Source organism: Calliopsis andreniformis, chromosome 2, assembly GCF_051401765.1.
Source record: "Calliopsis andreniformis isolate RMS-2024a chromosome 2, iyCalAndr_principal, whole genome shotgun sequence".
Lineage (NCBI taxonomy): Eukaryota > Metazoa > Arthropoda > Insecta > Hymenoptera > Andrenidae > Calliopsis > Calliopsis andreniformis.
In genome coordinates this window covers 10,584,134-10,608,958 of record NC_135063.1, presented here as the reverse complement: position 1 = coordinate 10,608,958, position 24,825 = coordinate 10,584,134, and the positions used below count along the sequence as shown (strand labels likewise).

Sequence of the window (24,825 nt, the reverse complement as noted above, 5' to 3'; positions counted from 1 at the left end):
CTGAATATTAAATAAGAAAGATCTTTTTTTAAAGACGACGCAATAAAATACATTTATGAGGATACTGAATAAGTAGAATTATGAGAATTGTATTATACTATCTTGTAAAAAAAGAGAAGAACAGATAATGTAACGTAAGTGTAAATTATTTATCAGGTGTAATTATCAGTACTACTTGCTTTAACATGTATTTAAATTTAAATATTGTACAATAAATTTGAATGTTTGAGTAAATTATGTCAGATTTCCTCAGTTAGTTATATTTAAAGCAAGAAACCTCATACATATTCTACTACATAATCGACTAACTGTGAGTAATAGAGTCTGTCTTTGATTAAGTACAATGGTGCAAGTAGTACAGCCTTTAAATAGAAACTCCCTACGCTCCATTCTACAATGTCAAATAAAAAATGTATTGTTTAACTGGAAACAGAGTTTCCAAAAGAATAAGACTCACCTTGTCATTTTTCCTTCAGTAGCTTCGCGATCAGTGCAAGTGCGAACGAAATTCGGCGGCAGCACTTTGCCAGAGTCTGACTCGCTGGTCGATTCTACTTGCTGAGCCTTCACCGTTTCTCTCTGCGTCGTTTGATAGGCCTGGTCTACTTGATCGCTGGATTCGATCGCCAAATATGCCGAGCTGACGGTACAACCTTGAGGATTTTCCGAGAGCAAGGTGTAATGGCCGCTGTCTTCCGGTAAAGCGACTCTAATCCTCAAAGTGGCTTGCTGATTCGAATAGCTCATCTCCACGCGTTGTGAATCGCGGATCCTTTGGCCGTTTTTGAACCAAGTTAACTACAAAAGGGAAATAAAATGTACCGTGACGAATATTGGGATGTTAATTATAAAATTAACTGGAGCATAATTTTGGTATGGTATCTATTCTTTTAGAGCCACTTATTATGTTTCTCCCTCTACTTGTATAATTTAAATCTATTTCATGTAGTAATTTTTCTATTCTTTAAACCAATTTGAATTTTAATTATCACATTTTAGAGTGGGTATTAAAAGAAAGGCTTAGTAAAAAAAGTAAAAAATAGAAAAAGTTGAAGTGGAAGGTTCATCTTGCTCGAATAAATCATGAAAGATTTTACTCACTCTTGGTTTCGGGTTGCCAGATATTTTCGCTGTGAAAACGGCGTCGGATCCCTCAACGAGCTTCGAATTTCTCGGCTTCTGAACAAATTGCGGAGGTGCAACCGGTCCCAGGTTACGATCTACCACCGTCGAAATCTGCACGTCGGTCTCGCCCACGAAGCGGCGGGTAATCGACTCTCGAAATTCTGTTTCGCGCAGCAGTCTGTACTCGAACGTGTCGACCTGCAAATATATCATTACAATTTACCATCCTCCGTCTGCAAATTCTCAAAAAGAGAATTTACTTCTGCATAATATTTTAACGCAATGGTCTAAATTTCAAAGACAAACAACCTTGAAATCTTCGATGCTGGTGGAGCTTCCATTCATATAGCTTCGTTTGTCGATCGTTTGTTGATAGGTGCGCTGTTGGAAACTCTGAGTTCCGGTTTGTGTCTTCTGTTCACTCGACTGATAGCTCTGTGCGTACTCTTTCTTGAAACTGCTTTGCTGTGGTGGAGGTCCAAATCCTTCTGGCTGAATGTAGACTGAGCAGATTGCTTCGCCTGCATAATGAATATTTAATTCAATTATACACTGAATAGGATGATTACCAGTTTGGAAAATACATCAATTTTCATACGAAATCATACACATTTTTTCTTCAAAGATATAGAATATATGAATTCCTGAGTATTCTGCCTCTAAGAATGACTGTAAAGTTAATTTTTAATGGAACTTACCATATTGATTCTTAGCACTGCATGTGTATTCACCCTCGTCTCCAGGACCGATCTGATTAATCTGAAGGGTCACAGCCCCTGTTTTCTCATCGTACGACATCCGAAATTTCCATGATTCCAGTAACGGGGCACCTTTGTGTGTCCACGAGACGGTGGGCTTTGGATTTCCTCTGACACGTCCCTCGAAAATTGCGTTTCCACCCTGCGCGAACCTGGCGTTCTTGAAAATCTGCTCAAAGACCGGCGGTGATGGGTCACCGGGCCTGCCGGTAAATCTGCATAAAAATTAGAGATTCAAGTGAAGAATTCATCTTTCAACATATTTTTTAGAAGCATCTTCAATCTAAATTGAAATTGAAATTATTAATGTAGACGAAAATAGCAAATACAAAAGGAGCTTTGAACTATAAATTAAACTAGTATTGTCACTTAATACTTTCCTGAAATGTAGTCTATTTTAAACAAAAAGGTACTGAGAAAAGTAATTTTTAATTACTCACGCTGGTACCGTGGGCGTCGATTGCATCACGATCTCCCCTTGAACTGCAAAAGACAAAAGAAGGAAATCTTATTTTAATAATCGCTACAAAAAGGTGCAACTCGTCTCAATTATTTTAGCTTGCAAATAAGAGTAATTATTCTATTTTGTAAAATGAGACAGACTTTTATTTCCAGACAATTTCGGTCCCATTACACGTGCCACTTGAGCGAAAAAAAAATGGACAACTGTGCTTTCACCCTGTCTGTTCGAGGCCCATTACTTTTATTTCTGTGCTCGTGTCTCTTTCCCAGAGTGCATTTCCTCTCGTTCCTCTGAACTGGGCTAGAACGAATCGGGGAAACGAACCGTTGACGCCGTTTTTCTCTGTCGTCGTCACGCGCCATGGCGACTGGACATTTTTACACGGACTTATCTGCGTCGGGACGCAGCGCAATTAAGTCAATTCGCTAATTAAGAGCGAGGACCTTGTTGACGTAAAATGTTCATGACCCGCGCGTTCCCTTCTGCTTACACTAATTACTTCATTTTTGGGTACTTAGGTATATTCCAATAATTTGTGATATTATTTGCATTCCATTGTGGTAAAAAGAAATACGATTAATTTATACGATAATTAACATATGTAAGTATGTATTAATGCATATACCTATCAAGATGTTCTACTATTGTTCTAAACTCTGAGTAATTAAACTTTTTGTTACCTAAATTGGTACCTATAATTTTAGAATCTTTCACGTAACATATCTTTCTTAAATAATAATCTGAATAGCCTTTGACTGAAATATCACATAAAAATTTATATTTCAATTTACCACATAAAGCTCCAAAAAGCTGAAAGCTGTGACCAAGTGTGAATCATCAACAGCATCTGCGCTACTTCATCAACGAGAGCGCAAGCTCTTAAGAAGAAATAAAGGATTCCTCTTTCGGTGAGTAATCTCGGTTGTTTTTTTTCCGAAGAGGATCGTCGAGAGTGGGTCTCATCGTGAAAGATTTCGAACGATTACAGTAGCCGACTCCGAATTACGCGCCCAACACGATCAATGAGAAATCAGGCGCCAGTCTTTAGAAATTAATTATCGGTGCCACACACGGTGGCGCAGTGAAAATAAACATTCGATGCATACGTCGGTGTAAGCCTCAGAGAAACCACTTTCGTTATCGGTTAAGCGACTAAGTGGATTCTAGTGGCAATGACGCTATCGTTCAGAAATCCCAGGCACGTTCACACGAGGTGCACCACGTTAGAGTAATATCGGATAGAGTAGAAACTAAATGATGCACGCGTCGAGATTAGGAATTTTGACAGATGTTTTGACAACATAAGCTGATGCACTACTAGTTGCGAGGAGTTAGCTTGATAATCTAAAAATATATTCTACGTATATTAATACTATATATAATCCAGATATACAGTTCACTTGATGATTAATTACGAGTCCTATGTAAATAAATTACTTTGAATTAATTATTGTTACGGTTTAGAAAAGGCTTCCTAAATTTTTGTTTAATTAGCTACCTACTGAGTTACACCAATTCGTGATTAATTTCTTTAGACATTGATTTCGGGTAAGAAACAGCAACAATCATATACGTAAATCAATAAATATAAGTATAAGAGCGTCTCCAAAATTTGTCAAGTTACCAAATTTTTCCGAAAATAATAGATCATGCTTGTTTCTATAGGACATAATCAACGCAATGCATCGCTTCGCAGGTGCAACTATAAAATATCGAAATACGTGGGACGATCATCACTTGACAGCGAAGGATATGCGACACCGTATTCTCCTCCTATTGCACTGTCATGACATACCTAAAGATAATGAGCCAAATTTATCATTTTAAAATTAGGATATGGTAAGGCACTTATAAGTGGAGTAATGAGTCAAGTAAAAGTATCTGCAAAAACAGATATTACCCTAAATTATCGAAAATAAAAATTTTGTCTACTCTATTAATCGATGGACATTCTATAATATTACTGAGAAAAAAGATCAAATTTCCTATACTACAAATTTCTGAACCAAAACATCTCAAATATACATTACTCCCTAACCAATTAAAAAATATCTAAAAATCACCAATGACGATATAAACTCTGACATGCAAACTAAAAAAAATATTTACTGTCTCCTAAGTCAGTTTTATTCTTTCCATTTTCTATTATCTCAGTATGATACGATACAATCATAATAATTAAAAAAATTTCCTAGTCATCGACAACAGGATCCTCAACACAAACATGTATGATAACAACCCCCCGGAAGAGGGATGCAACCTTGGGAGCAGACAGAAGGTCACGTTGTGCCTGCATCGACACTACCTGGTTCGATAAAAAAGAAATGAAATATAGAATACGAAAGAAAAAGAGAGCGGTACCATTCTCGCTCGGATGGCGGTCGCGGGGGTGCTCGGGGGGAGGGGAAGGACGTAACTTGGTCGGATAACCACGGGATCCTATTTTTGCATCCAGATGGGGATCGCGTTACCGTGGGCCATTTTAGGAGCAACTATCTTTGCGCGGCGCCCAGCGCCGCGACGCGTCGCGTCTCTACGGCTGCCGGACTACATGCACCTCGACCAATCGCCTGGGACGTTACGCAAAGCCAGTCACTGACCAAAATAAAACAGCTCCTAACGCTGTGTTTCCCTGCCTCTCTCCTCGCCCCTTCCCCATTATGAGCTTGCTCCTTTCTTTCTCTAATACAAGCATTCATGTCCACTTTGCAAATATTTATAAATGCTTATTGCAAGCGAGTCGGAAGCAATGGCGCGACGAAGCTAGGCGAGACCCCATGGACTGGGGAGAAAGCCCTGGAAAGTTGTAGCAACGATGGCCCCTCTTTTTAGGCCATTTGCTTTTTGTTCCATTTTACTTCTTTGGCTAAGAATGATTGGTTGTTTGGTTATTGTTGGTCAGGCTGACAGGTTGCGCCTGTCACGATCAGCTGACTTGAGACTTCGAGGAACCCTAGGGAGGAGGATCCTCGAAGAGAATATTGGGGAAGGTAGCGCAGAGAGGTGTTAGTTATTTGGATGCTATTTGATGTTGATCATTATATGAAATTATGGAGATAGCATTTTTAAGGATTTGCTTAGAAAATTTGTTGACGATTGTAGTTATCCAGGTTGTCTTAATTTTTTCCATCCTGCTTTGATATTTTTAAGAAACTCAACCTTATTATGCGTGCTAACTGATACTAATTAAATTATTAACATAAGAAGTTTCTGAAGTCAATTGACCATAATCTTTTTGTATTCTATCAGAACATTAGTTAAGTAGAGAATTGGAGTAAGCGAAGAATTTGAATTGCAAAATCCAGCAATTATAATTAATTCAATATTACAAGAAATCCATGCTTCCAGAACAGTGATCAATTATCTCTAATTTATACCACGAACTTTAAACACCTAATAAAATTGCCTACTATTGATTTCCTATGGTAGTCAAAACAGTCTGTCTCATTAATTTGCATTCAGTGGTCATCCCACGATATTTTTCTCCTCTTGTTGATTTATTAACAAATTCCTGATGAGGTGTGGCGTTGTCAGGACGTCTGGCCGTAACACGAGATCGCTGGTACTCTCGCTAGTATTAATAATGATGATTTAGCAGGGTGCCTCGTCGCTCGCGCGAAATAGCTGACTTTGTCAACGACAAAATGATTACGCGCAGGCTTTGTTAGCCTCTGCTGATGTTTTGTGTGTAATTTCGTGCGTCCCACACGCGACCTGTATTCTTTTTAGACGCGATACTAGCGGGTCTCTGGCACTCTTCGAATTTGACTCGCGAGCCAGGCCTAAGCCATCCGACGTTGGCAGACTGCGAGTCAATGTCGTCAAGAACGAAGAAGTCACGATGATAAAGGGACATTATCGTCCGTTGACATTGCGTTAGAAGGAAACGTTTCAGATATTTCGACAATTTTACAACATTTGCAGTTGTTCACGAATTTCCAGTTATCTTTTAAATGGAGATTCATGAATGTGAATAAATTGATAAGGGAATGAATGTAGTGAGATTATGAACTGATAATAAGTGACAAAGTTAAGAATTTTGGAGAGTAATTTAAAAGCAAATAACTTACTGTTAATAAAATTGATAAAAGCAGATATCCAGAAAGATACATCCACTCAGAATAAATTTTAGACACACTCTATAGGTAGCTTTTATTAAAAATCGTTCAATTAACCTATTTCTGAACCTCTGCCTATGAAACATAAATATTTTAAGTAGAATAATAACTTTGCATCAGACCAAACAGAAGATTTCAACGAGTATTACCAGGAAAGTATTCTCCATCTTTCTTATCAGTAATTTCGGGAGTAAATATTTGACTTTTCGTCAAAACCGAGATACAAACAACATACCAGCATGATTTGCAAATCTATCGAAATGGCAAAAAAATACACAAAAAAAACTGGAACCTTCACCTGCATTATCAATATCAGGTTCGATGCGAAAAACTATATAAGACTAATTACAGTTTTAAAGTTATGTTTCTCAATTGACCGTGAAGTAATTTCGCTCGTAAAACTTTCGTAATTCGTCACGTACAGGATCGAGTATGTTATAATCGTGAATCAAGTATGAGTACGTGTTCGATATTTTTGGGGTCTGGACCGAGTTGAGCCTCTTTCGTCGAGTTCGCGACGTGAGCCTGAAATTTATCGACCTTCTGATAAAATTTAGACGCCCCAAAAATTACTGGACACTCGCGAGGAAGCAAACGAGCGATTTAACGTTTTGCAGAATCTGCCAAATTGATCGCTGAAAACCAGTTGAATGCGATGACCCATCATTGCGAATTCCAAGCACTTTCAGGGCCGCTGATTCTACAAAATTATTCGAGTAAATCAAGATCTTTCTTTAAATCATATTTACAGGAATTTTCTTCAGAAAATACATACAAAAATATTTTAAATAAATACATGACAATATTAATTAAAAATCGATCAATTTTGAAAATTTCTTCAGCAGAATATATTTTCTAAAAAGTGATTAATCTATGAATCAATAATTTGAACCATCGTCCATTTGCTTTATTCGATTTTAGACATTCGGTCTACTGACATTTGACTCAATCAGCTTAACATTATGATGTGTAACGTCATTTGTATTACGATCGATTATATCATTCGAAGAGGGGTTTTAATATCAGTTGGCAGATGCTATCGATGGATACGATCTTTATTAAACGACGAAGGCGCAGTTGGCAGAAGCATTGTTGCGGAACAGCTTTGCACGCCGTAAAGCACGTTTAAATTCATAGTCGTAACTATAACCGTGACTCGTGGAAAATTACGTTACTTTCTTTGCGGTTGTTCCCCCCGCGTGACCGAGAAAATATGCGCATCCGTTTGAAATTCTTACGTCAGACTGCATCTCGCGTCTATTACTTCATAACATTCTGAATAAGAGAGGCTTTCTTGTACTAATTAAAACAGGAGTAAAAAAACCAAACAGGGAAACGATAAAAATCCAAATGGCATATTAAGAAATTTGCTTAGAAAAGAATCGTAAAAACGTGCTCTAACAATATCTACCATAAACCTAACACAAAAGGAAGTAGGTAAGCAATTCCAAATGAATAATCATGAAGCACTTTAGTGACATCGTAACTCCATTCTATGGTTTACGAGAAGTTCCAGAGATTCGAAAGGACTGCTCAAGGAAAAAGTGTACCAAAGTGTGAGGTATCAATGGAAACAAGGCTCACTAACGTGGGCGAAGTCGAGGGAAGCGGGCACGAGTTCGCGTCTATTGCGGTGATTAAACCGCCAAAAATATTCCGTGACACTGAAGCCCTAACCGGTGCCTTATTTCGGCCAAATGATTCATGGGAAACGACACGAACCTTCCACCAGTGTCGCCTTCCTTTTGCTGTGGAATTAAAACAGAACCATTGCTCTCCATTCCGACCTTTTTCGCTCTCCATCGAACTGGCAAGGGTTTCGATTTTCGCACGGAATCGCAACAGCTCTGAGAAACATAAACAGGATAGCAACAATACGATATTTTCATCCACCGTTTCCAAACCCCTCCATTGGAACGTCTCCAACTTCATATTCGAGTAAACTGCCATTTCACTAGCGATGGAAGCGCATCAATTTTCGCCGCTGAGAATAACGATCGTGATGTTCTAACGTTTTCGCGGTATTTAGTCTTCGCTGCTTGCGCATGTTTCGCGAAGAAGACGATACAGTGTCCCGTACTGTTTCGTCTCCCTCTGTTTGAGGGGGTCTTACTCGTTGATTTTTGCTCTTGGCTCTTTGAAAGGCTGTGTGAGCTGCCAGCTGGAAAAGCGTTTCATCTCGACGAGGAGTAATGCTATTGCTCTCGTTTAAACTTGTTTGGAGTAGTTCGAGGTGGTTTAGGGTGATTTAGAGTGATTTAGAGGGTGGTTTGACATTTATGGGTTTGAAGGAATAAAGAAACAGATAGTAAAATCGCGTTTCTTGCAGATATTTGTGAACTGTTCGGTATATGGTTGGAAATTATCCAAGACTATTATCTCTGAGATAAGAGATATATAAACAAATGTTCTATGGAAGTTGAATATTATATGTGTAAGAAATTTCCTCTCCTTTAACCCATGTTTCTAAATACCCAGTAAAAAGCTCAGTTTACGATATTAACAATTTTCACCTCTCCTACCAAGCAACATACCAAACCATTCCTCTCAAAACCGATAAGATTGCTCCCATATTTCACTCCTCGTTACTTCAGTTTCTCCCCTAAATAATCTTCAACGCTAGTTATCCTAATCAACAAGCGATCCTAGTCATTCCCCACTTCCTACGCAGCGGGTGCTCGAGCGTAGCACCCGTGAAAAGTGTGTCTGGACAGATTTAGAAACCGCATTCCTCTTTTCCTCGGAACGAGTGCAGCTAGGGCGCGATGCACAGGCCAATGACAGATATCCCGTGCTAGGCCACGAAAGAGAAGGGTGAGCCGAAGGGAGGCAAGGGAGATAGATAGAGAGAGAGAGACAGAGCATGGCTGGCTGCGATTTTGACAGCTGTGTGTTAGCGTCTTACACTTTTTACGCGGTCGGGCCACCCTCTTCGGGGAGGGCGACCCTTGCGGGCGCGTGCAGGAATTTTCGAAACGTGTTGGCGTCGAACAGCGTGGAAAACTATCTTTAGAGCTCACGCAGGGGCGGTGCTCTCGCTCGAAAATAGAATATTCGTCGAGGGGATATAGTCTCTGCGAAGAAATCCGAGGGATCTTCGGGATTTATTTTCTACCGGTCGCGTTTCGCTTCGATGAAAAGACAGAAGAGGATAAGTCGTAAATTACGATCACAAACGATGGATTTGGGAATTCGATCGACTGCGCGAAATTTAATCCCTGTGGGCTGACTCCTTAGTTCCATCCAAAAACTTCTATGAACTATTGGCACGAAGAAAAACTTTGAAACCTTTCAGAATACATATTTCTAAAAGACTGTGGTCTATTAAAGTGCTCAACTCTTTTGCTTTAATAAATTCTACATGTTTTGTTAATTTCTGAATCAAGATCTCTGACCATCGCGTCTCTTTCCAGAGAGGAACCCTCTTTTCATTTTTCCTACCAATTTTAGTTAACCAAAGTAACCCTAATTCTTTCTCCGAAGACTTAACTCCTTTCGATATTAAACTAAGCTCTCTAACTACCAGGACTATCAAAAATCATCACCAGTAACTGACCTCTCTGCTGACTGGTGATCTGTTGCCGTGTGAACTGTCGTTCGGTCCTTTGTTGAATATATTGCTGCTGTTGCTGCTGTTGGTGCGTCATCGTTTGCTGCTGCTGCATCATCGATTGCTGTTGTTGTTGCTGCTGCTGCTGCTGCTGCTGCTGAGGCGTTTGTCGCTTCATCTTGGATCAACGGCGTAATCCAAGTCGTAAGGATCGATTATTCAATCGCTGGGTCGTCGTCGACGTTTGGGGGATCACAAACGGTGCTTAGGCTGAAGGAGAAACTCGTTCCCCTTCGTCACCCGAGTATTACTTCGACGTACAAACTTCCCTTTCTGCGGTGCACTCACTGGCACACTCAACAACAACAAAGGTAATGATAAAGGACGGGAGGCAATAGAACCGCAAAAAAAAAATCGAACAAAAAATTATCCTTGTGTCACTCGCGATCGATTCTGCTTCGATTATCGTAATGAAATAAATCCTCTTCTGTGCTGTGCTTTCTTCGTCTTCTTCGTCTTCTTATTTCGTCTGTACTGCCTGAGGCCGCGGCTCACTCCAGTCGGCAGAAGTCAAGTCATCATCAATAGTCTTGTCCCCGAGACTCTTTAAACCAAGACGTCGGTCGAATGCGAATGCCGGCTGATGCCGCCTCGGAAAACGAACACGGCCTTCCACGAGGACGTGGTCGACCGTGGTGGGAGGTAGAGCACGAGGGTGGGGACGCCCAGCGTCCCGACGCTGAAGACGCGCGTGGACCGCGAGAGGGACGAGGATGAAACGATAGAGACTCTTCTCACCCCCGTCCCGCAGTGAAGTTAATGGGTTTGAATGGGGAATTGTTTACCCCTTCCTCGATTTCCTTTTACCCTTGATTATTATTCTGCATTTTTCTTTTTGGAGTAAAGGGATAAGCTATATGACAATCTTAAAATGTTTTGGAGCTTTTTTTATACTAAATGTAAGCTTCTTACTTGTATTCAAAAAGTATAGAAGGAAAATTGGTCTCAATTTTGTTGACTAGAAGATGCTCGCAAAAATGATCTATATTTTCATTATTTTCCAGTGAAAAAATGATTTAAAAATTCCTTGTTCTACTTCACAAAAGAATGAAGATGAGTTGTAGAAAAATAAATAGAAAGGAGGTGAATTATATTATTTTTTTTGCGTGTGCTCAAGGTGACTCTTGAATCCGTTAGTGAATATTAGTCACATCGTTTGTATTACATTTCTCGGATTTTGTGTGCTGTTTTCCAAGTTTATTTTAGATACTGAATTCTTTCGATGATGTGAAAAGCGCGTACGTGTACTTTTTTCTTGGCACATCGTTGCGCCTGTTTGGTGTTAAACTTCCAAGGAAAAGCGATTGCAAAGTGGATGTAAGAGGCTACATATAGTTGGTGAAATGGTTCCTCGAAATCTCTGTATTCACTAAAGACAGTAGTGTTTGCTGTTCTGGGAGAAGCTTTGAGAAAATGGTGATTCCTTTTACTAGATTTACTTTTACTCGCTCGAATTCTGTAATCTGTTGATGTACTTCGCTCAAGCATGGTTCATGTTGTTCACATAAAGTTAACAAACCATTAAATTAATCTTTGGAAAGTAAAGAATGCTATTTAATTTAGTTAGTAACTGCATCAGTAATAAGAAAATTTAATTTTGATTTTATAATTAAGAATATACTTGAGGGGTATGAAGATGCAAATGCCAAACTAACAGACCCGATTTCGATTCAAGCATTAACATATTATTTTAATTTATTCCTCTAGCTATGTATTTCTTCGACATCTCAAATTTATTCATTTGATATAACAACTTTCACGTCCCTCGGTCACTCAATCATAAAACCCGCATAGTGTTGACAGCATAACGTTACTTTAATGACACGAACCAAATAGCTACGATCCGAATTAAGAAGTCTTCATCGAATAATAAGGATGATTCTTAGAAATCGTACAACTCATTCTCGTGAAAGACTCGGGTTTATGATCAAATTATAGTGCAACGTCTCATTCAACCCGAGTTAATTCAAACACGATAATTCTTATTCATTATGATGAGGTAGCTCCTTTGTTATGATCGCGGACGTACACGTGATAAATTATATGAAATGAAGGGCTAAAAATACTATTTCTTCAGGAAAGGATTCGAGTTGATTAGAAGCCAAGCAAATTTCTTAACGAGACAATTTCTTATACTTGTTATAAGAGTAACAATTATTATTACTTTAGACATATAATTCATTAATTACTGACGCGATTAAATAATGAGTCAACCATGAATAGAAACTAAAAAAATAGAATTTCCTTATGAATTATAACACAATTCGAGACCTAATTTGATTCACATAAGAAAGTGATTTAATTTGACGAGATAGTCCCTCATTGGTAACCATAATTACTTCAATGAAATATATGGAACGAAAATTCATAGAATAGTAATTATTCTTCGCAGAAGGCACTCACGTATGAATCATAACGTAATATGCGTCCAAATTGTAGCATGATTCTAATCCATCAATGAACAATATGAAACACTAAAACTTAGAATAATTTTTCTGAATGATTCAGACTCAAATACCAAAATTCAATATCCCAAACTCAACACCAAATTTATTCATTATTGTCCTAAATCAGAAAAAAAATGTAGATCAACTTTCTCTCGCAGAAGGTCAGCAGCACACGAATTCCGACACAGCATCCCACCTTCAAATTCATCTAATTGAATTGTTACAATTTATCTAACCACCTCTCTGCTCATAATCCCAAATCCTTAGTACCCTAATCATCCAACGACGCAAACAATACAGAACATACAACGATCTCGCTCCAGAAGAAGCACGTATGAATCACCAAAACCAAGTGGAGTCGCAGAAAGAAACAACTTCCAGCGATTCAGCGATTCGCCAGGTATCCCAATCGACCGACTTCTAGCGGAAAATCGGAAAAACTCGAGCGGAGCCGCAGATCGACGCGCGGCTCACGCAGCGTTCTCGCGCTCACTGACAGCCGCCCACGCATCTACGCACTTCTCGCCCCCCCCTTTCATCTTCTCCCCCTCACTGTAGCCCCTTTCTCGCAGCTCTCTCGTTCTTCGTCTGACCCAGACGACAACGACACGCAGTCGTGCGAGCGTTTCGTGTCTCTCGTGGCTCGCACGCAGCCGGCGTATTCCCTCTTCCCTCGCTTCATTTCTCCTTTTTGCTTAATTTTCCTCCTCGATCTCGTTCCTACGACACGCTCCCTCCTCGTCGCGTCGCCTGCCTGCAGAGTTTTCAGCACGACGAGGGCCCACAGGCTTGCCTGCTCCGAACTGGGCCGAGGATTTTATTAAACGTATACTTCTTGCTCCATGGCGACACTTTTTCTTAGGATTTTGGGAAAATTGACTGCTTTCTCTTTTGTGTGTTTGGATGAAGAGTTTAGATCAAATGGTAATTTTCTTTGGATTTAGAGTAGAAATTTGAAATTTTTGAATAAAAATTTAGAGAGTTAAAAACTTTTTAAACTTTATGTAAAAAGATGTAAATGTGTAAAAAATAAATTTTTTTGCATGTAAAAAAATACTACATCTCTTCTACCCCCCATACCTGCCCCAAAAAATTTTTTTAATGTAATCTACTAACTACTTATTACGAAACCATTTCGTTATTACAAAATGCAAATTTTTTTGTTATGGTTTATTACAAAACCATCCCTTTCTATTGCAATGATAGAAAGGTCCCACTTAAGACTGTCTCCTCTCTTTCTAAGTTCCGACTTCCGCCTTGTTCTTCATAAGTAACATACGATCGCATCATCTGTTTCGCTCCAGAGATCCCTGAGGACACGTTCGCCTCTCCTTCCATCCCTGCTCGGAAGTCGGTTCTCTTTCCGGGCACGCACTCGCCCTCCTTTTTTTTTCGAGTTCGCTAGCACAAATCACCTAGCAGACTCCTACGTACGTGGGCTCGGCCAAGTTTAGCCGCGACAACCCCCTAGTTTCGAAGCGTCGTGCATGCGCCGACGCACAAACAGCCAAAGTCTTCTATAATCGTATGCACGAGATCCACGAGGAGACCGAATCACCACGAAGTGCAGCAAGATTGCATTTTGATTCAGCATAATACAACTAGACAAAAATTGTACTTCTATTGGGGGTAGTAGCATTGATAGAAAATTGGAGTTCATGACTTTTATGTCTCGAAGGGTTGTGGTAGGGTTTTATTGAGTTTTGAGGGTTGAGAAGAAAGAGATATGTAAGAAAGTAGAAAAGGAAGTGTGAAGAACTTACTATAGATTTCAATTTTAAACTAGACATTTTTTTGGGGGTACAATTCATGAAATTGAAAATGTAGAGAAAGGAACGATTGTATCTACTGCAAAGTGGAAAATGAAAGCCTTGAGTCAGACGGGGATTTCGTAAAGTTGAAATAAAATTTTCTTGAGCTCCAATGATTTTGCAGAAACATTAAATTACGAAGAGTTTAATTAATTGAAACTTTTGAAAAGCTGAGGAAGGATGGATATGTAACTATGCTACAAAGTAGAAAATGAAGAACGAGTTGGACGTTTGCTCCAAATTTAGATTCATATGGTTCTTTTTGTGAATCGAATCCAAAAATACGATCAAGTTTCATAATATTATCTGCGTTGCCAGATTATGCTAGAAGTCATTTCAACTCCTCCAGGAGCTGAAGAAGAGCAGACACGCGTTACAAATTAGAGAATGAAACCTGAAGAACTCGTTGGTTCTGTGATTGAGCTTCTAGCACATGAACTTCTGATTCATGGATGGGATTCAAAATCTCAAAAAATGAATTTTTTTAGTCACAAAGAATTGAAATCCGAAAGAGTATCAAAAATAACATAGCACAGCAGTTGTATATAACTTCTTTTTAAACAGAATCTTCTATAAGATCGTTTATTTTTGCAGCACTTCTCACACTCAAAAAAGTAAAATTCTCACTGTACATCCAAAGGAATTAGTCATCCTTATTTTAGTCCCAAATTAATAATCTCAATTACTAATAGCTATAAATATTCCAAATAATATTTCATTCCACAGACTGAATTAATTTAAATACGCGTCAGCGCGAGAGGAATCGACTCCACCTACTTCAAAATTTTCTAATAAGCTCTTGCGCACGTAGCCTTGATCAATCAGCCTAATTAATACCCAAGATATCAACTTTGTAACGATTTCCAAAATAACCAGCAAATTCCTCTCAATATTACCCAACTCACTTACTACGGGGCGAGCAAACGTCGAAGGTCGATGCTTCTGACAAGTAGCTCGTTCTGCGATAAATTAGCAAGCGACAATGAAACGATTTATCGTCGAGCGGGCAACGTACGTGCCAGACGCACCATTAGCCTCTGAACGTTTATGGTCACAAAGCACATTGGACGGCCATAAATTCGTGGTCCATTAAAAACATCCAACGTCTTTCTGAAACTTCGAACAACCAATTTGCGAGCGATTAAGTTCGTAGCATTTTGCAAGCGTGCGTAACGCACGGAAAAATTCTGTCCAACCGTTAGCGTTTCGATGTCTCGACGAATCGGAGCGAAACAACCGCGTGTACGGTGCAACGTGCATAGCGCATCACACAGTGCGAATATGCACGCGCTGCAATTTTAATAATAAACAGTTACTGCGTTGGTACTGATTGATGTGGAACTTCTAGGATTACATACAAAAGGATGTCACTTTTTCAGTTAGTAACTGTTCACTGTTAATATAAAATTTGTGAGTATTATGAATATTCAAATATTCAAATATTCAAATATTCAAATATTCAAATATTCAAATATTCAAATATTCAAATATTCAAAATTTCAAATATTTAAATCTTTCAATGAGCTATGGCATACGGAATAAACTACCTTAAAATTGTTCTCTTCCTAAAAATTCAAATTCTTTTCCATAGAAGTTCGATCAAAATAAAACATTATTCATGTGGCAAATTTCTTGTACCTAATTTTCAATTGTACGCCAGAAAGTGAAGGTCAAGAAGCTGGAATTCCTATTTTCAGCCTCAGAACAGCAACAAGTCTGAGAATCGAAAACATGGCACAACCCAATAACACAGTATTACTCTGTTCATACTCATAACTATAAGCGCCGGTAGTTCGAGACCAGCGATGCATGACTTATACCGTTTCGCCTTACAACCACAGAAATAACTACAAATTGTCGATCGGGTGTACCGGAGGGAGCGATCAGGCAGGAGTCAGCCTCCGTTTAATCCGACACTGGAGGCGCAGAGTTGTGGGTCAGATCCAGCCGCGCGCGAGCGTGTAATTCAGACATTACGCCAGCCCGAGAATCGTATACAGTGTACAATGCCTTCGGTTTCACGTTACGAGGTGAGAGAGGCACACGCATATACGGCCTGCACGCGAAACACTCCGCCTTTTCCTGCCGATCTTTCGCAATACCAACGCCAGAATCCTGCTCCCATTCGTTTATCGGTCGTGCAATACGCGATTTGGCTTCCTCGCCAGGACGAGGAACCAGGTTCGTTCTAAGGCTCGAAATTCCTTCGTTCCCTCGCGATCCTCTGCCGAGGTCGACATAGGTGACATTGCGTTCTGTCCACGTTAATTTTAGTTCTGGGACGTGGAACCTGTCAAGTGTTACATTTTCGCGAAAGAGGTGCCGCGCGGTGCCAGCCCCTCAGCACAATGTCAAAAGACAGACAGGTATTTAAGGGCATGGATTGCAGGCAAATTTATTAGCGCTGGCTGACCCGAGGCAGAGAAAGTGAATCGAATTGCAGGAGTGGGCTCGCGGGAGATTTGTTTGGGATGCTGAAGGTTTCTCGTATGCATCGGATTTTGAGGTTGATTAAAACGTGGTAGTTTTTTGGTATAGTGGAGAATTATACTATGGTTGTGTAATAATGTTTCTAAATATAATAAAGGATATTTTAAATAGTCTTGTAAGATATGATCTGTGTGCTTTATGGATTGAACTGTCCTATTCTAGATAAATTATAGTATGATTTATTAGAACATAAAGCATTTAAATAATACACAGTAAAGAAATGCAGTCATCAAATTATTCATAGGTATGTAGCATAAATCGACTGTTACGACATGAGAATCTTGAGCAAACTGCTGTTTTCCGTTACTTGTGTAACAATCCTTAACAAAACGATGACTCCAATACAAGTATTTTTAGAAAAAGCTTCAACAATACATTTAGTGAATCAACCGTGCTTGAATCACTACAGAATGTCTACTTCTAAAACATAAATCTCTAGACTATGATATCTTCATGTTCCACACTACTACTGGCGAAACAATCTTTTCAGACTTTACCAACAAATTTCCATATATAGATACTGTATTTGCAGCTACTCATTAAATAAGGGAGGTCTCCCTGAAGATAAAATAGTTGTGACAAACTCATCGAGTAGACCTCACAAAAAGAGAACCTATTAACTCTGACATACCAAAGAACTGTCTAATCCGACTTAAAAAATAAATGCTTCAATATTTCATAAAAATTCAAAGAAATTACATATCTACCCACTCATCTTATCCTACACACTAAAGATTCTACCTACCCTACAGCATTCTACGTATCTCTGAACCATGACCCACACATGAACAACCCCAAGGCAAAATAAACCCAGAGAAAGGGAAGCATCTCGAAGATTCTCGCTGAGGATCGACAACACAGGAGATCTCCGAAAGATGGGTCACGAGTGAATCATCGCGTTTCGCCAAGGTAGTGCATAGCGACGCGTCTATTTCGAGGTCCGAGGGATACACGGTGGAGACGTGGCGGAAAGGGGTGCGTCTATGATTCAACGTCCGCCACAGAGTGGCCTACCAGAAATCCGTGTGCGTTTCCCTAGACACGTTTCCCGCGTGTGTAAACTGCCAAGCCAGCCGAGAGGATACCCACCTGGGACACACGCACACGCCTATGAATATGAACAGTGTACACTCGTCAAGTGCTATTTTCGCGGACGACCACGAGTGATCGCTCGAAGGACCCTGAATGTGGGTTACCGAGTCTCCACGAAGATCCCTTGTCTTTAAGTACGAAATGGAGGATCGATATTAATCAACGCGATGGCTGAATCGTGCCAGCGGAGCTTGACGCGACCTTCTAACAGGTGGGCGGTCAAATCTTCAAGAAGGACTTTCGATTTTGGTTGTATGTTTATATGAATAAGAAAAAATATTGACGAAAAAACTCCTTCAGAAAGAATATAGTCACTATCAAAAGCACAGCTTCTATAGTATAATTTTTACAATCTCTCAATCTTATCTCAGACCTAGTTTTGCAAATTTTACAAAAATGAATAAAATCGAAACGACTCTAAAGTTATAATCGTCTTAGAAGATCTAATGTAACTATTCCATAATTTTTCTTCTACAGAAAATAAAGTAAAATAATTTATTCCCCTGCTCTTAATGTTTACAACTGTTTCTCAGTGACTGGTAAGAATAAGTATGTTACATACAGTAACATGACCCTCTCTGACATATGTAGTACTGATATACTTTTCAATAATATACATATAAAAAAAGAAACACTTACCAGAGCGCCCTGGCTTCGTCTTCGACAGCTTACACGCGGAGTATTCGCGATCGAAGCAAAAATCGGTGACATCGCGGAACGATCCGTTCGCGTCGAAATCGGAATACTCGAGTCGCCGCGCTATCGGATTTCGCTCTGTTATCTCGACGCATTCTTCTGCAGCGTTTTGCCCGTCGAGATAGCTGCCACCTGCGTAACTAAAAGAAACAACATACTTCGATCAGTAATCGCAGGTTTTGCGTACAGGCTGGCGTCGAGTCGCGATGCGTACCTGCGATCTCCAGGAAGCGAATCAAACGAAGATTCGTATCGATAATGATGATGATTTATGTGTGCCCCTTTAACGTCGTTTCCTGGTGGTAGAAATAGGTCCTTAAGAGCCACGTACTTTGGAGGACTCTCGATCGTCCTCTCGCTGATATTTTGATCTCGATAGGTGCCATAAAATGGCGAAGGTACACCTGTAATTAATGATTGCATGATTAGCGAGATTTTATTTTTAAAATTTTATCTTAGGGAATCGGAGAAGGTACAAGGTGAATCGTTTTAGATTCTCACCTTGAGTTTCAATTTTTTTTTAAGTTTCAAGCATGATGCATTGTCTGAAGTATAGCAAGTAGTATAGTTTCTCATAATTCAACCGCTAATTTTATCATCGGTTTCAGTTTTTATATAACATTCCGTGATGTATCACATCTATTTTATTTATTATTATTTATAGAGTAACTATATCTACGATGACTCAAATTGACCAGAACATCGCTATTTTTATGCTACATTGTGTGCAACAAATTTGAGGGTGAGACGAGTATTAATGGAGGAACAATTTTTCTTTGAAATTTATTTTCGATTCTATGAGGTCATAACACAGAGTTGTAAACTTTTCTATTTCCACGCGGAAACCTTAATTTTGTAAAATATTTTTTTAATAAATATAGTGTCTCTCAAGGATAAACAAATATTCCACTTTTACAAAGCATTTCATACCTCAAATAACACAACCTAAATAAAGAAACTGAAGATTTTGAGTCCAGTTCCACAATTAAAAGGAAAGTCATTAATGCAACCAGGATGTAAAATACAATTCCATAATTTGCTGATGAAACACGGAAATGAGCTTAGGGAAGGTTAGTGAAGGTCATAAAGCTATCGTCGCCTGTAAGATGCCAAAAGCCTTAAACTCGTTAAAAACAACCTTACCTAACATGCCACTTAAACATGCCTATTACAAAGGTTCATACCTATAAAATTAACATAGGATACATAAAATAGTAAAATGGTCCAATAAAAAGGACGAAACCCCTTTGCAGTACAACATCCATAGTTACTTTCACACGTTCAGAGACGACAACTTTAGATTCCCATTTCACACCTCGTTTGAGTTCCACCAGATTCTGTTCAGGACGATCTAAATCCGCCTAGTAAATTCTATGATGCGGGAAACCAAGACGATTTTTTATTTCGACCGAGTGTCAACGCCCGCGTTGACAGGAAGCGTGCCAAGGAGGTGTCAGTGTTGTAACAGTTAGTTAAAAAGTAAAAAAGTCGATTCTCGATCGGTCGACGATGATCTTTGGTAGTTCATTCAACCAATATTCGATCAGAATGAGCTGAGTGGCTGTGAGGATGGCCATTGACGTTTCGACACGATCGACGAGATTCTTCGTAAAATTTAGTCGATCCCTGACTATTTTCAGCGACTCTTGCATGCCAGACCCCCCGAGTATTCGCAACTCGTTTCTTATTACGTCTTGGTGGATTCCAGCGTGGAACTATTAAACGGAACATTGCCTCGCGAAATTCCAACATCGACTTCCTGCTTTGTGTCATCATAGTAAGACGAAACCCCTTCGATGCTGGAGTCGAGCAGTTTTTGGATAAAAATTTTGGAAGATATTTGTGAGACTTGAATAAAGAAATACTTTAGTATATATTTTGTTAAATAATGATTATCGAATATAAATTTTGTTGAGGATCTTTTGAATATCTTTTTGTGATTTTTTTATGACTTCTTTATCTAGAAGTTTCAAAGTTTCCTTTCTGCTAAAATTTCTGGGTCATCAAAAAATTGAATTTTTCATATAAAAAGTGTCAGTAAAAATGAATAAAAAGTTGATTACATAAAAAAAATGAAAATCAATTGCGTATCGTTTCCTAGAAAAAACAGTATGCAAAAAACAGATGATGCAACTTCCTCGAAAAAAGAGAAGTCGAAAAGAAATAGTAAAGTGGGCTTTAACAATCGAAATCGCTTGTTTTTCTCTCGTTTATTCTTGGCTCGTCGACTCATATTTTCCATCGCATTCCTGGATTACCTTACCGTCTATTTTCATACCGCATCATCCAACAGCCGTTCATTCTGCATAGAAACGTTCGAACATTTGATCCTTCCGAAAATATTAATCCCCCCTTCGCGAATGCATTAATTGCACTCTAGGAGAAATATACGATGTCGCTCGTAAATTTAGATCACTCAATGTTGAATATACGTTCATGGAAATCATTCGAACAATAAGCAAAGTTATAAGGAAAACTTCTATTTCTATTAACTATAATATATTTTAAAATAATATACAATAATCCTCAGAGAAAAGTAAATGCTTATAGTAAAGTTATTAAATTAAATTTGTCTTCAATGGAAATTTCATGATATTCAAGACTGTTTCATCGACTACGAATCAAGTCTCCAGTTACAACTTGATTCTAGTTTCAGTAAACTTGTTACCGACGTTATCTGACAATGATATTAAGTTACACTTGGTTAAATGCTTACAGTAAATATCTTGCACACGTTTTTAATGAATTTAAAGCTCGATTGATTTTCTCAAGGAATATGCAAGGACTGACGACACATGTAAGTAAGTGTTAGTAACCTCTGAATTGTTAGTATGTAGTAGTGTTTGTGTTCTACATATTTCTTTTACTCTCCCGAAATAAGCAAGTACCCGAAATACATTGTATGACTAACCACGCAACAAGAGTAATCTTGAACAATTGGACGTTTTGTTTACTCGAGAAACTCTATTTTTCTATCTTACTTCGACAGAAATATGAGAAAGAATGAAATAGATACTCCACGTGTACAGTTGAAACACGAGTTGAACATGAGTAGTATAACAAATAAATATCTTATTTTATTATCGTCTATTTAATGCTAATTCATTATTCCCGTGATCCCATTAAAAATTGTAACTTCGTTTTAGTTTTTTTTTATTGAATACTGATTTTTAAGAGTGGTACTATTTTTACTAAATTCTGAATGACTTTTCTATTCCAAATTTTTCTTGAAATATTTGATGTATTTTTGAGTTTATCTTATGCATTATACTTCCAGTGTTTGTCAATCCTCCACTTTTTAATATTGATATTAAAACTCACTCAGCTCCCTTTTTAAATATTGTAAGATTAATGTTTCATGCTTTTCACAGATTATTATAAAATGGATTCAAAATTTGGGAAGCCTAAAGTACTAGTACTACCACTATTAGATTATTGTTACTAAGATTAAGGAATTATTTTAGATGAAATGAACTACTAGAACAACACACCATAGTTAAATTTCACTCTTCCCACCACTTCATGCAAACACCATTACACCAGCAAGTAACCTACCATTCTGCGCCATTACCAGCGATGCTTTGCTCCAGCAACGTCAAAATTGTACTACCAGCTACAAGGCCAGAAAGTAGAAAGAAAAGAGGGATGGGAACCAATGAGGGGTGAGAAAATAATTCGTCATACACCATAGTACCCAAGTCTTTGTATTGCAGAGGAAGCACACGTTTATTTACACAATATATACCAATAAAATTATTGCTGCGATGAATGACATTATTGTAGATGCAAATTCGTCTGTTAACTGTTTTAGATTTTCTAAGCAATCAAATTTTAATGTTAATTCCGAGATTAGAGTCAACATCCGAAGAAAAATCTTCGAATCTCCCTCTTCGGCTACAGACTCACCCCTTATCGATAAATAATTCCTTTTGCTCGCGTGTAGCTTGACAAAGTGACTAGCATCGTTTCGAACAGAATCACGGCTTTGACAATACTTTTAATTAATTTCAAATTAAAATTCGAAATTTTCCTATTTCCATTTTTCGCCAATCCCTTTCGATACACGTTTCAAAATTTCAATTTTTCTCGCGAAACTTTCGATCAAAAATTTACCGTAATTCTAATCCATGACGGGGCGGGCGAAAAAATGAAAGGGGAGAGATTTTCACGAATACGTATGCTGCGTGCTTAACTAAAGAATAAAAAGGAAGATACCCGAGAGATAGAAAGAGACAGAGAAGGAAGGAGAGAGAAGAGAGAAAGAGAAAGAAAGAAGAGAGGCAGAGGAAAAGATAAAAAGATAGAGAAGGATAGACGACCTACTAAAAGCGCTGTCAAAATCGTTCAACGGCAACAACGACAGAAAATGAAAATGCATTCGAGAGGAAAGCTCACTACCGCGCTGATCAAAGTGATAAGAAGCGTTCCACCAGCATGTCCAAATTTTCTTCGACTTCTCACTATTAACGATTACATCTCGTTGACTAGTTCTCCTCATCCCTGTCGCAAAATCGTGTTCTCGTATACAAAATGCAGAGAAAAGAAAGAAAACGTCGCACGCTTTATTCCCTCGCACTAACGCCTAAATAATATCTCTTTTTTATCGTAGACTCTGGTCAGCCAAGTTCGATGTTTCGACGTCTCATCGACGATGATTAAGAAAATTTTATTGCAGGCACCCTTTCTTCCCTCGTACTTTAAATTTCACGATTCGTTTTTGTTTAATCGAAATTTCTTTGACTGTATCGATTATTAGACTCATTTGTAGTTAAAGTTTTTCTTTTTTTTTTTTGGTTTGGTTCGTTTCTCGTAATGGAATAAGATCAGTGACAGAAATTTAAATGAGAATTGTGATTAGAGCTGAATCAAGTTAGAGGTTCCACCACCTTTGCGTATTAAATTGCGGATTTTTGGTTGTTTTAGAATCCCTTCTCGACCATTAATTAAAGAGGCGCATATACTGATCGTCTATTACCTGGCACCTGCAAAGTGGCAGAAGTTACTGTCGAACCTAAGCTATTCGTTGCGGTGCACGCGTAAGTGCCAGCATCCTCTGGAAAATGAAGAAAAAAGATTATTGTTCTATTCTTACTATAAAAGGTATTATAGTTAATCATATAAAGAAACTAATTTTACAAAATTTGTCTAAATGTATTTTCGTTAAAACGTGAAAAGTTCTAAAAATCTAAATAAATAAAGTAAAATAAATAAATAAATTAAATAAAACTAAATAAAATTCATTACATACCAGGAAAAGCTCGCACTATAGTCAGACGACAGACACCATTTCTATAGTGGATTTCGTAGCTCAAGGAATTCTCGATGAGTCTACCATCCTTCGACCAAAGAATATTCGGCTGTGGCTCTGCTTGAACGATACACTCGAATCTCGCTGTTTGTCCGCTCACCACTGCGATGTCTCTTAGAGGCTACAATTTTCGTGAATAAAATATGTATCAACCACATAATTGAAGTCGATAATCATGAAAATATAACTGCATTACCGTGATGAAAAGGGGAGCTTTCTTCGGTAGTATCTCGAGATAAGGCTGAATCACTTCTTTGCTCGAGGCCACTCCATTAGTGGTCGGCCACGGAGATCCTAGAATAATTAGCTCAATTTCACTCGAGTTATCCGAACATCTTTAAAAAATAGTGATGAGCTTGGCAGCATAGAAAAGTGTACTTTTTGTAGTAAAGTAGCTTGCGTGAAGTGTGAGGAACCGATAAAAGCCAGAAATTGTACACCAAACAGACGTAGTGACATTTTGAATGAGGAAGATTTTTCTATTTATGTTGAAAGGAGATTGAGACATGGAAAAATCCACACTGGAGAATGCAAAGGTATTACAGATGCAAATTGGATGAACTCAAATGAAATTTGCATAAGAAGGCACTTGATAACAAACGGATGCAAGGTGAAAGAAAATTGGAGAGAATTCAAGCAACACTCAAACGCCTCAGTAGAAAGATACACAAAGTTTCAGAAAATTTTCTAAGCAAAATAAGTCTTTAAAAAAGAAACTAGACTTCGCTCTTTCCCCAATTAACCCATATGAATTATCATCCATTTTCCCCTTGCAATGAGACACAGTTCAAACCCAAACACCAGAACATCCTCAAAGAAAATTTCCAAAACCGTGCAAGACCAGGTACACAAATCTTCAGGCCCAACTTGGATCATAAAAAGATCTCGAGGCATAGGCTGAAAGGAA

At 38.5% G+C, this 24,825-nt stretch overlaps 3 protein-coding genes across 8 annotated transcripts in view; all 3 read right to left on the bottom strand.

Moving 5' to 3' along the window:
* Sls (sallimus) overlaps positions 1-10,291 on the bottom strand; it is a 93,663-nt gene extending 83,372 nt beyond the window's left edge. For 2 of the 6 annotated variants that reach the window (XM_076388118.1, XM_076388129.1), the window contains exons 1-6: positions 10,021-10,264; positions 2,324-2,366; positions 1,824-2,098; positions 1,435-1,646; positions 1,102-1,323; positions 458-798 (exon numbers count right to left, since the gene is read on the bottom strand). In XM_076388118.1, coding sequence (XP_076244233.1) covers positions 458-798; positions 1,102-1,323; positions 1,435-1,646; positions 1,824-2,098; positions 2,324-2,366; positions 10,021-10,192 — 1,265 coding nt within the window. In that variant the 5' untranslated portion in view covers positions 10,193-10,264. Of the gene's footprint in view, positions 1-457; positions 799-1,101; positions 1,324-1,434; positions 1,647-1,823; positions 2,099-2,323; positions 2,367-10,020 lie in introns of all 6 variants that reach the window. The other 4 variants (XM_076388167.1, XM_076388150.1, XM_076388140.1 and 1 more) reach the window with 4 other exon arrangements.
* Positions 10,292-15,356: 5,065 nt separating this feature from the next.
* LOC143188363 (uncharacterized) lies at positions 15,357-19,033 on the bottom strand. Its single transcript, XM_076392572.1, has 3 exons — positions 18,825-19,033; positions 18,554-18,750; positions 15,357-15,448 (listed from the first exon to the last, which is right to left on the bottom strand). The coding sequence occupies exons 1-3, from the start codon at positions 19,031-19,033 to the stop codon at positions 15,384-15,386; spliced, it is 471 nt and encodes a 156-aa protein (XP_076248687.1). The 3' UTR covers positions 15,357-15,383.
* A 4,291-nt stretch (positions 19,034-23,324) lies between these two features.
* Positions 23,325-24,825, bottom strand: part of LOC143188362 (uncharacterized) — a 44,580-nt gene continuing 43,079 nt past the window's right edge. Inside the window, exons 64-66 of the mRNA XM_076392570.1 lie at positions 24,115-24,212; positions 23,859-24,039; positions 23,325-23,663 (exon numbers count right to left, since the gene is read on the bottom strand). Coding sequence (XP_076248685.1) covers positions 23,554-23,663; positions 23,859-24,039; positions 24,115-24,212 — 389 coding nt within the window. The 3' untranslated portion in view covers positions 23,325-23,553. The remainder of the gene's footprint in view (positions 23,664-23,858; positions 24,040-24,114; positions 24,213-24,825) is intronic.